The sequence below is a fragment of the Doryrhamphus excisus genome, chromosome 3 (assembly GCF_030265055.1).
Source record: "Doryrhamphus excisus isolate RoL2022-K1 chromosome 3, RoL_Dexc_1.0, whole genome shotgun sequence".
Classification (NCBI taxonomy): Eukaryota; Metazoa; Chordata; class Actinopteri; order Syngnathiformes; family Syngnathidae; genus Doryrhamphus; species Doryrhamphus excisus.
Window position 1 is genome coordinate 14,913,669 of NC_080468.1, and position 10,874 is coordinate 14,924,542.

Consider the following 10,874-nt stretch of genomic DNA (forward strand, 5'->3'; position numbering starts at 1 on the left):
GCATTTTCAGCATGCTAACATTAGCATAGTAGCAATTTTAGCCTGTTTCCTAGATAGCACTTATATAAGCACATGCTAGGTGTTAGTATTTGTGTGTCCCTTCCAGGCCTGAGAAGCTGATCTGGCACGGTTCCAGCCCTACGGGAATCCGTGCGACCACAAACTACTGCGAGGCATGGCGGACCGACGACATGGCGGTGACGGGTCAAGCGGCGCTGCTTCAGACGGGACGCCTGCTGGGACAACACCCCCGCTCCTGTTCCAACCTCTACATGGTGCTGTGCATCGAGAACACGTACGTGGGCGACCATCAACGGAGGAGGACCTGAAGGCCACACGCACGCACGCACGCAGGTGATGGTTGGCAGGTATCGAACGTGATGGCCGGCACGTTTGCAGAGAAAAGGTATTTCAGTGTTAACATCGCATTCGCTCTCAAGTGTTTATACGTAGACGCCCGCCAGAAGTACATTGGACCGCCACAGACGGCGTATGGATACGTTGTTTTCAAAAGGCACATTTCTAATCCGCTCGCCAACACTTCCCGGTATAGATTATTTATTTTCACTTTTTTGTTGATTCCTTCTTGCTAGCATATACCTTGACAATCCCGCAACTTCACTGTACTGTACTGTACTGTACTGTATGCAACGCCACACAGTACACACTGTATATACTTCATGTCCAAATGATTATTTTTAACACAATAGTTAGATATTTCTATCGCCACTCAACAAAAACTATGTTTTTTTTATCACCAAGTATTCTTCCAGTGCAGGGGTGTACAAAGTGCGGGCCAGGTGCCTTTGTTAGACCGTGGCCATTGTTAAAATATGCCAATGTAACAACACTAAAAAACATATTTGGAAACTGAACAATCAGCAGTAATTGGACAATAATAAAGAAAAAATTAGAAAAAAATACAGAAAAATTTGAAAATGTCATAATTTTTCAAGAATAAAGTTGAGTGAAAAAGTGAAAAAAATTAGGTTGCTGAAAAATGACAATTGGCATAAAGTTGAATTTTTTTTATCTGATCTAGTGTTGGGGCCACATTGAAAAACTGATTTTGAAGTTGTACATTAAAATTAAATCAGAAATGTAAAATGAAAAAAGTCATGAGAATAAAGTCTTAAATTTCCAAGAATAAACTTGTACATTTACAAGTTCAAATCTAATTTTTTTTTTTTTATCGTGATCTATGAGTGTTGGGACCACATTGAAAAAAATATTTTTTGAGAATAAAAGTTGTACATTCAAATAAAATCAGGAATGTAAAATGAAAAAAAAATCATGAGAATATATGAGAATAAAGTCTTAAATTTCAGAGAATAAACTTGTACATTTACAAGAATAAATAAATAATAAATAAATACATTTATTAGGCCAAAGTCATAAATTTACCAAAAAAAATCACAAATTCATGAAAAAAACATTTGTACATTTATGAGAATAAAAGTCGGAAATTCATGAGAATAAAGGCATAAATATACAAGGATTCAAGTCAAATTTATGAAAAAAGTCATAAATTAGATACAAAGACAATAAAGTTGTACATCTACGAGAATAAAGTTTTTAATGTGCAAGAATAAAGTCAGAAATTTACAAGAAAAACATTGTACATTTATGCAAATAAAAGTTGTAAATACATGACAATAAAGTCATAAATTTATGAGAAAAACCTTTGTGAATTTATGAAGCAAAAGTTGTACATTTATTAAGAAAATAGTAAATTTATGAGAATAAAGTCAGAAATTTATGGGAATAAAGTGGTCAATTTATGAGAATAAAGTAGTAAATTTAGGAGAATAAAGCGGTAAACTTTTAAAACTAAAAAAATCATAAATGTAGGACAAAAAAAAATTCTATTTATGAGAATGAAGTTGTAAATCGACCAAGATAAAGTCATAAATTTATTAGAAAAAAATCATAAATTAATGAGAATAAATTTGTAGATTTATGACATTTAAGTCCTACATTTATGAGAAAAAAGTCTTACCAAATTTCAGATTTTATTCTATACATCTCAGATTATGATTTTTTCCAATGTGGCCCTAATATTCCGTGGAAATAATTTTATGAGAAACAAAAAAATGAAAATAAAGTAGGCAGGTTGGAGAAAAAGTGAAAATACTATTTAAATAAAGTCAAAATTTTATGAAAACAAAATTGAGTAAAAATATCAAAAATGCGAGGAAAAAATTGACTAAAAGATTAAAATGTTTTTCAGCAATATGAGGACTTTGAGATGAAATATTTCTAACATATCTCCATCCTTTCATTCTTTCCACCATGTGACCCTTGCTGGTAAACAAGGCTTGGACACCCCTGCCCTGGTCGAGCGTAGCCTAGCCTAGCATAGCCTAGCCTAGCATAGCCTAGCATAGAGTAGCATAGCAGACGCTGACTAACCGGCACAAGAAGTTTCGAAAATGTTTCTTTTGTTGAAACAAAACTTGAGCTCGTGATGTGAAAAAACGTTTGTACTGACTGATTGTCACGGAATAAATTTGTCATGGCTTTGGGTTTTTTTTTAAAGTTCTCCCTTCCTAAGATTGATTTTATGGGGGGGGGGGGGTACTGACATCTTTGGTTTGGATGCGATACCAAGTCCATACAGGATGAGTATTGCTACGTAAACCTGACACTCACTCATCAGTCATCATCATCAGTATCAGTCATACCGCCATGCAGTTATTCTCCTAACCCTTAGGATCAGGGTTAGGATAAGCCTAAACCTGATCCTAAGGGTTAGAGGTTAGGATTAGCTTAACCTTGATCCCCTGATCCTCACACTTAGGATCCTAACCCTTAGGATCAGGGTCAGGGTTAGAGGTTATTTAGGACTAGCCAAACCCTTATCCCAACCCTTAGGATCAGGTTAGAATCCCTTAGGATCAGGGTTAGGATAAGCCTAAACCTGATCCTAAGGGTGAGAGGTTAGGAGTAGCCTAACCCTGATGCCCTGGTTCTAACCCTTAGGATCAGGGTCAGGTTTAGAGGTTAGTTAGGACTAGCCTCACCCTGATCCTAGGATTAGCCTAACTCTGATCCTAACCCTTAGGATCTGGGTTTAGAATCCCTGAGGATCAATTAATTAGGAGTAGCCTCACCCTGATCCTAGTATCAGCCTTGTTAGAATACCTTGGGATCAGGGTTAGGATTAGCCTAAACCTGATCCTTAGGGTTAGAGGTTAGGATTAGCCTAACCCTGATCCCCTGATCCTAACCCTTAGGATCAGGGTCAGGGTTAGAGGTTAGTTAGGACTAGCCTAACCCTGATCCTAAGGGTTAGAGGTTAGGATTAACCTAACCCTGATCCACTGATCCTATCCCTTAGGATCAGGGTCAGGTTTAGAGGTTAGTTAGGACTAGCCTAACTTTGATCCTAGGATAAGCCTAAACCTGATCCTAAGGGTTAGGATCAGGGTCAGGGTTAGAGGTTAGTTAGGACTAGCCTAACCCTGATCAGGGTCAGGGTTAGAGGTTAGTTAGGATTAGCCTAACCCTGATCCTAAGGGTTAGAGGTTAGGATTAGCCTAACCTTGATCCCCTGATCCTAACCTTTAGGATCAGGGTCAGGGTTAGAGGTTAGTTAGGACTAGCCTAACCCTGATCCTAGGATAAGCCTAAACTTGATCCTTAGGGTTAGAGGTTAGGATTCGCCTAACCCTGATCCCCTGATCCTAACCCTTAGGATCCTAACCCTTAGGATCCTAACCCTTAGGATCAGAGTCAGGGTTAGAAATTAATTAGGACTAGCCTCACCCTGATCCGAGGATTAGCCTAACCCTGATCCTAACCCTCGGATCGGGGTTAGGGGTAGAGGTTTGGTTTTTCTGCAAGCTCATTTTCCAAAAATTATCATTTTTTGGATCATTTTTTTATTCATCACCCTGTGCTGAACGGGTTCTCTATGGACACAATGTTTACGTTTACGAATAAGGAAATGTAATTTGCTGGGACCAATTAACTGCGATAAACGAAAGGTTAGTGGTGCGTTCAAGGACCTTATGAGTGAAGCATAGACATGGCTTTTTTCTAACAGTGGTGCTTCGCCAACTCTACGAAGAAAAGGTCAAATTTTCAGAGAAAAATAACAATTTTTGGAGCAAATATGAAATTAGCGACGACGCGGCACGTGATGTCACTCATGATGAGACGATGCGGTGTCTTTGCGTCATCACGATGGCGTAGTAGAGGACGACATCAGGAAGTGATACACGTATAGAAATACATCCAACAGATACGGGATAGTCAGCATTCCAGCCAATCGGAGATTCCAAATGTCCAAGATTCCAAATGTAAAAATGAAGTCCACATCGGGAAAAACAATTCGATCTGAAACCGAGCCGGACTGGGACGACATGTACTCGGAGATCCTGATCCGCCGCAAGGAGAAGGATCTGGAGGCGCAGTCGGACACCCTGCAGTTGAACCTGGAGGCTCTGAAAGAACGCGAAAACGAGCTCATCCACCAAATCAACGACGTGGAAGATCTGTTCCTCAGCAAGGATCCGTATCTCGCCGACGAGGTGGTCTCCCAAGCTACGTCCAAAGTAGAAAGGGAGATGAAGGAGCTCCAGGATAAGGACGAGGAGATCAAGAACCTTAGCAGGAAGTGCTCGGAGCTCAGGCAGCGTAAGCAGGAACGCTTGGACGTGGTCCACTCCCTCACCATATACCAGCAGTTCATGAAGAAACTGGTCAGCATGACGTCCTTTGAAGACGAGGAAGCCCTGACCAACCACATCGAGAGCCTGCACAGCGTGGAGGACCAGCTCTCTCAGCGGGAAGGCGAAGCCTACGAGCAGACCAACCAGCAGAGGAAAACCCAGTTGGCTCTTCAGAAGCAGTACGAGCTGGAGAGGCAAGAACTGGACATGGAGCTCACGCACCTCATGCCTGAGCTCTTCGAGTCCAAAATCAAGGTGGAGTACTGGTTCAAGGAGTGGAAGCGCATCGAGGAGACGGCCTCCAGGAAGCTCAACATGCTGGCGCAGATCAAGATGTCCATCCTCAGCCTCTACGAGATGATCGGCGGGAAGGTTTGCGACAAGCAAGGCGTGGCCTTGAACGAGACGGAGAAACAGCTGGAGAAGATCCACGCTTTCATGCTGGACCACTTTGAGATCGTTAAAGACTACGAAGCTCAGTTGAACGTTGAGACCTAAAAAGTCGCCTCCTCCGAGGAATTAATCCTGATTAATCACCATTTGTCTGGAATATGGCCCGTTTGTACTGCGTTGTATTGAGTCAGAGCTTGGAGGCCTTTTGTCCTCCACATGCTGAGCCCCTGATTCAAATTCACTTTACTCTTTTTTTCAAAATATTTTTCTTACATATTTCCTCATCATATTTTCACTTTATTCCCATCATATTCTAACCCCCCCCACATCATTTTCTCCTTTTTGTTTTATTTCATCTTTTATTTTTTATGTTTATTTATTTTCTTTATTTCATTTTTTTAAATATATTTTTCTTTAATATTCCAACTCCATGCAACTCAAATAATATACATATTCTAACCCCCCCACATCATTTTTTCCTTTTTGTTTTATTTCATATTTTATTTTTTTCTTTTTATTTTATTCATTTTTTTATTTTATTTATTTCATTTTTTTAAATATATTTTTTCTTTAATATTCCAACTCCATGCAACTCAAATAATATACATATTCTAACTTTTTTATTTGATTCATTTTTTTATTTTATTTTATTCATTTTTTTATTTTATTTTATTCATTTTTTTATTTAATTTATTTCATTTTTTTAATATATTTTTTCTTTAATATTCCAACTCCATGCAACTCAAATAATATACATATTCTAACTTCCTCCCCACATAATTTTCTCCTTTTTGTTTTATTTCATATTTTATTTTTTTCTTTTTATTTTATTCATTTTTATTTTTTTATTTCATTTTTTAAAATTTTATATATATATATATATATATATATATATATATATATATATATATATATATATATATATATATATATATATATATATATATATATATATAATTTTTTTTATTTTATTCATAATATGAGTTTATTCTTGTCAATCTTATTTTGAATCATATTAAGCATTTATTACTGTTAAATTGCAATTTTTTTCTAATATTTGGCCTTTATTCTCATAAAATTAAAGCTTTTTTAAATTTCTGCTATTTTAATAATAATAATAATAACTATTTCATCTGGTAAATTATGACCTTATTCCCATAATAGTGACTTTATTTTATATTCTGTAACCTGATTTTTTTTTTTAAATGAAAAATTTACAAGACATATTACAAGTTTTTCCTTTAATATTTCAACTTAATGCTATTAAAATGTCATTATATTGTGCAATGTATTGTATTGTATATTGTGTAATGTTATTCTTGTCAAATTGCAACTTTTTCCATTGGATTTTTCTCTTAATATTTCAACTTTATTCTTGTAAAATGACTGCATTTTTGCTGTGTTAAATTATATTCATAGCTTGTGTCGAGGACCAAAAAAGTCTTATTAACATATACTAAACTATCATAATTAATACATGAAAAAAGCACTTCCACGTGTCTAAGGGTAACTTACTATATACAGCATTTTGTGGTGCTGTTTTTTTAAATCATAAATATCTGATATTTGATAAATGTTTTAACTTTAATCGTTAGTTTGTAATATCAGCTAGCCTTTCATCCACGCGGAACGGCGTCCCGGGAGCCCTGAAACCTAATTACTACATTGAAAACGACAAAAAAAAACAAAAAAAACGATGACGTCACCGTATCGTCACCGTCACGTGACCAGAAGCAACAAGTCAACGTCTCGCGACATGACTAACTCTTATCCGACCTTAGATTCGCCACTTCCGTGTTTGTTTGGGTTGCTGGCGTGTAAAAACCCTATTGAATATTTACTTTACTGTTTCTTTTATTTTGAAGCCGTGATTTTTCCCGCTACAGGATATGCCGCCGAGCAGACCGGAAGCTGGATTGTTTTCCCCGCGAATAAACCCCCATCCATTGCAATTCATTATTCCGGCGAGCTAGTTAATTTATGAATAAATAAATGTGATAAATTTGACATTTTGATTTAAATATATACTGCAACAAAAACAATAATGTTATATTTTATTGACATGGACAAGTCAATCATAATTTACATAGCATATATATAGATTATCATCACTGAATGACTAAAATGAATGTAAACAGATGCTAGTGCATCCATTCACTGATGGCTCAGCAGGAGGAGCACCAGGAGGATCTAAGTGGGTACTGGTAGTCCGCAGTCCAACCTGAACCTTCCACCGCTGACATGGCTGCTCTTCATAGCCGAAGGAACACCGTCTTTGTGATCAGCTGAAAAGAGACACATTCACCAAATGAATGAGTGTAATGTAATGGTTGGAGAAGTACTGGGACTAGGTTTACATAAGAATGACTTTGACGTCCCCTGGTGGAGGCAATGTGGAAAGACGAGTATATTTACTTTTGCAGAATAAACTGGTTGATGAACTCGTTCTGTTCAGACTCCACTTTAGCCAAGGCCTCACACTCGATGCAGTACCTGAAATACAAAATAGGGATGCTCCCATCAGGGTTGGATGCTGTCAGTTCGAGATAGGACAGCTTTAATCTTTCATGCTAAATAACTTGGTGGGACATACACCAGTAAGACTAGATAGGACCTCTAGTCTAGTTCATGCTCAAAGACTAGGTGACACACACACCAGTCAGACTAGATAGGACAGCACTAGTCTTTCATGCTAAACAAATTGGTGGGACACACACCAGTAAGACTAGATAGGACAGCTCTAGTCTAGTTCATGCTCAAAGACCAAGTGACACACACACCGGTCGGACTAGATAGGACAGCTCTAGTCTTTCATGCTAAATGACTTGGTGGGACACACACACCAGTAAAACGAGATAGGACAGCTCCAGTCTTTTACTTGGTGGGTCTTGTCCTTGGTGATCTAGTCCTATCAGGAAGACTAGATAGGACAGCTCTAGTCTTTCATGCTAAATTACTAGGTGGGACACACACCAGTAAGACTAGATAGGACAGCTCTAGTCTTTCATGCTAAATGACTTGGTGGGACACACCAGTAAGACTAGATAGGACAGCTCTAGTCTAGTTCATGCTCAAAGACTAGGTGACACACACACAAGTCGGACTAGATAGGACAGCTCTAGTCTTTTATGCTAAATGACTTGGTGGGACACACACCAGTGAGACTAGATAGGACAGCTCTAGTCTAGTTCAAGCTCAAAGACTAGGTAGGACACACACAAGTAAGACTAGATAGAACAGCTCTAGTCTGCCATGCTAAATTACATCTTGGTGGGACACACACCAGTAAGACTAGATAGGACAGCTCTAGTCTAGTTCATGGTCAAAGACTAGGTGACACACACACACACACACACACACACACACCGGTCGGACTAGATAGGACAGCTCTAGTCTTTCATGCTAAATGACTCGGTGGGACACACACCAGTAAGACTAGATAGGACAGCTCTAGTCTAGTTCATGCTCAAAAGACGACGTAGGTGACACACACACCGGTCGGACTAGATAGGACAGCTTTAGTACTGTCCACTATGGACAGACTCAGAGGAATCAGATGGGACCGTGGAAATCCTTATTGGAAGTCTTTTTCACCTTTCGAGTTGCATCTTCTTCTCGTCGATGAGAGCCTGAAGCTGCTGCTGCAAGGCTTCCCTCTGCTTGGCCACCAGCTTCAGCAGGTTTCGTGCTCCGATCACCTAAAAGCAGGTAAAACAAGGTGGGATAGCAATGTAGCAATGATAGCAATATAGCAATGATAGCAATGTAGCATGGATAGCAATGTAGCATGGATAGCAATGTAGCAATGTAGCATGGATAGCAATGTAGCATGGATAGCAATGTAGCAATTTAGCAATGATAGCAATGTAGCATGGATAGCAATGTAACAATTTAGCAATGATAGCAATGTAGCAATGATAGCAATGCAGCAATGATAGCAATGTAGCAATGATAGCTACGTAGCTACGTAGCAATGTAGCAATGTAGCATGGATAGCAATGTAGCAATGATAGCAATGTAGCAATGTAGCAATGATAGCAATGTAGCAATGATAGCAATGTCGCAATGTAGCATGGATAGCAATGCAGCAATGATAGCAATGCAGCAATTATAGCAATGTAACAATGATAGCAATGTAGCAATAATAGCAATGTAGCAAGGATAGCAATGTAGCAAGGATAGCAACGTAGCTATGACAGCAATGTAGCAATGACAGCAATGTAGCAATGATAGCAATGCAGCAATTATAGCAATGCAGCAATGTATCAATGATAGCAATGATATCAATGTAGCATGGATAGCATTGTAGCAATGATATCAATGTAGCATGGATAGCATTGTAGCAATGATAGCAATGCAGCAATGATAGCAATGCAGCAATGATAGCAATGTAGCATGGATAGCAATGTAGCATGGATAGCAATGATAGCAATGTAGCAATGATAGCAATGATAGCAATATAGCAATGGTAGCAATGTAGCATGGATACCCTATTGACTCCTCCAATACCCAAAACCTACTCATACATCAACACCCCAACAGCCCAGTTATTCATTTAAAGGAGTTGCTGGTGCAACTCCCAGCTCCTTGCCAGTAGGTCCACAGGAACTTTACCTTGAACTTTTCCGTCTCTGTCTCTTTGGCCAGCTCGTCCACCAGCTGGATCAGACCTCCAACCTTGCTCTGAAACTGGCCAATTTCTGCAAAAAGAACCATCATCGTAATCATACAGTGTGGCACGGCGTGGGGGGGTTTGGGGGGGGGGTTGCTTACTGCCGACAAATTCTTTGCACTCTTCCTTGAGCTCGGTGGTCTTCTGGCTGACATCTGGTTCCAGTGCTCGGAGCTTGCTGAGGTCATCAAAATAAATGCCCTCTTCTTCCAGCAGGTCTTGAGCCATCGTAGACGTCCTGCACCCAGCCGGGATATGGACATAACATATTTATTCTTCTCATATTTCATCTATTTTCTTCTAAAAATAACAACTCTTTCATTAACTCCAAGGGGCTTCCATATTAGAGCTGCTGTGTACCGTAAATGGCCCCCAGGCCGCATTTTGGATGCCACTAACCTAACCTGATAATTCTTTCTATGACACTACTAAATAGTTCAGTGTTTTACTTGCCTGACTTCTTCTGTGACCGCTGAGTGGGTTCAATTCCCACTCGGTGAATGCGAGCCGCGAGCCGGAATAGGCTCCAGCTCCCCGCTACCTACAACTGGATAAACTGGGAATAAAAGCACAGACGGACAGATTTGACCGTGCGTAAACATAAAATACACACAAAATTAACATTCAGAATTATAGTCCATGTGAATAAACGCTGGTTAGATTCTTACTCGTTATGGGATCTTAAACTTTGTCGATGATTCCTCCCATAAAAGAAAATACTCCGGAAAAATCTTCGTAGCAACTAAACAACAGTTGCTATTGTCGACGTAGCGGTGGGCTACGGCAAGTCCAATAGGACAAACATGCTAATATCGCCTAGCGGTGAACTACGGCAAGTCCAATTAGACAAACAGCCTAACTGCATTCTTACATTAATCTCAACAGAATGCTATACCGCGCCTACTGTTAACAGAGGAACAAGCCGAGCTTTTCAAAATAAATATTATTCTCTTTTCTACACTGTTTTAAACACCATGAATCGTGTTGTGGTGACGTGAGTAATTTTATTTTGAAGGTCTGCTTTGCCGGTTACAGAATAGACATAGCTAGACGCCGCAGCTAACTGCTGCGGTACGTCAACGAGGCCGCCATATTGGATCGGTCAAGGCTGCGCTGTAATTGAATACAAATAC

At 39.1% G+C, this 10,874-nt stretch overlaps 3 protein-coding genes across 9 annotated transcripts in view; 2 read left to right on the plus strand and 1 right to left on the minus strand.

Moving 5' to 3' along the window:
• col15a1b (collagen, type XV, alpha 1b) overlaps window positions 1–2,520 on the plus strand; it is a 43,834-nt gene extending 41,314 nt beyond the window's left edge. For all 7 annotated transcript variants that reach the window (XM_058068258.1, XM_058068260.1, XM_058068254.1 and 4 more), the window contains one exon: window positions 107–2,520. In XM_058068258.1, the coding sequence (XP_057924241.1) occupies window positions 107–329 (223 nt within the window). In that variant the 3' untranslated portion in view covers window positions 330–2,520. The remainder of the gene's footprint in view (window positions 1–106) is intronic.
• Window positions 2,521–4,310: 1,790 nt separating this feature from the next.
• On the plus strand, window positions 4,311–5,288 carry LOC131124801 (uncharacterized). Its single transcript, XM_058065578.1, has one exon. The coding sequence runs from the start codon at window positions 4,311–4,313 to the stop codon at window positions 5,172–5,174; it is 864 nt and encodes a 287-aa protein (XP_057921561.1). The 3' UTR covers window positions 5,175–5,288.
• A 1,821-nt stretch (window positions 5,289–7,109) lies between these two features.
• Window positions 7,110–10,568, minus strand: LOC131125809 (intraflagellar transport protein 20 homolog). The gene is made up of 7 exons (XM_058067690.1): window positions 10,410–10,568; window positions 10,195–10,297; window positions 9,843–9,979; window positions 9,684–9,769; window positions 8,664–8,767; window positions 7,485–7,562; window positions 7,110–7,354 (listed from the first exon to the last, which is right to left on the minus strand). Exons 3-7 carry the CDS (start codon window positions 9,967–9,969, stop codon window positions 7,351–7,353), a joined length of 399 nt encoding a protein of 132 aa, XP_057923673.1. The 5' UTR covers window positions 9,970–9,979; window positions 10,195–10,297; window positions 10,410–10,568; the 3' UTR covers window positions 7,110–7,350.
• Between the last annotated feature and the right edge of the window lie 306 nt (window positions 10,569–10,874).

Excerpts from the sequence above, each read along its gene's own strand:
- LOC131125809 (XM_058067690.1), bottom strand. The coding sequence starts at position 9,969 with ATGGCTCAAGACCTGCTGGAAGAAGAGGGCATTTATTTTGATGACCTC. Across the intron at positions 9,770-9,842 it reads GTGCAAAGAATTTGTCGGCA|AAATTGGCCAGTTTCAGAGC; the intron begins GTAAGCAACCCC and ends TTCTTTTTGCAG. Across the intron at positions 8,768-9,683 it reads CAGAGACGGAAAAGTTCAAG|GTGATCGGAGCACGAAACCT; the intron begins GTAAAGTTCCTG and ends ACCTGCTTTTAG.
- LOC131124801 (XM_058065578.1), top strand. The coding sequence starts at position 4,311 with ATGAAGTCCACATCGGGAAAAACAATTCGATCTGAAACCGAGCCGGAC.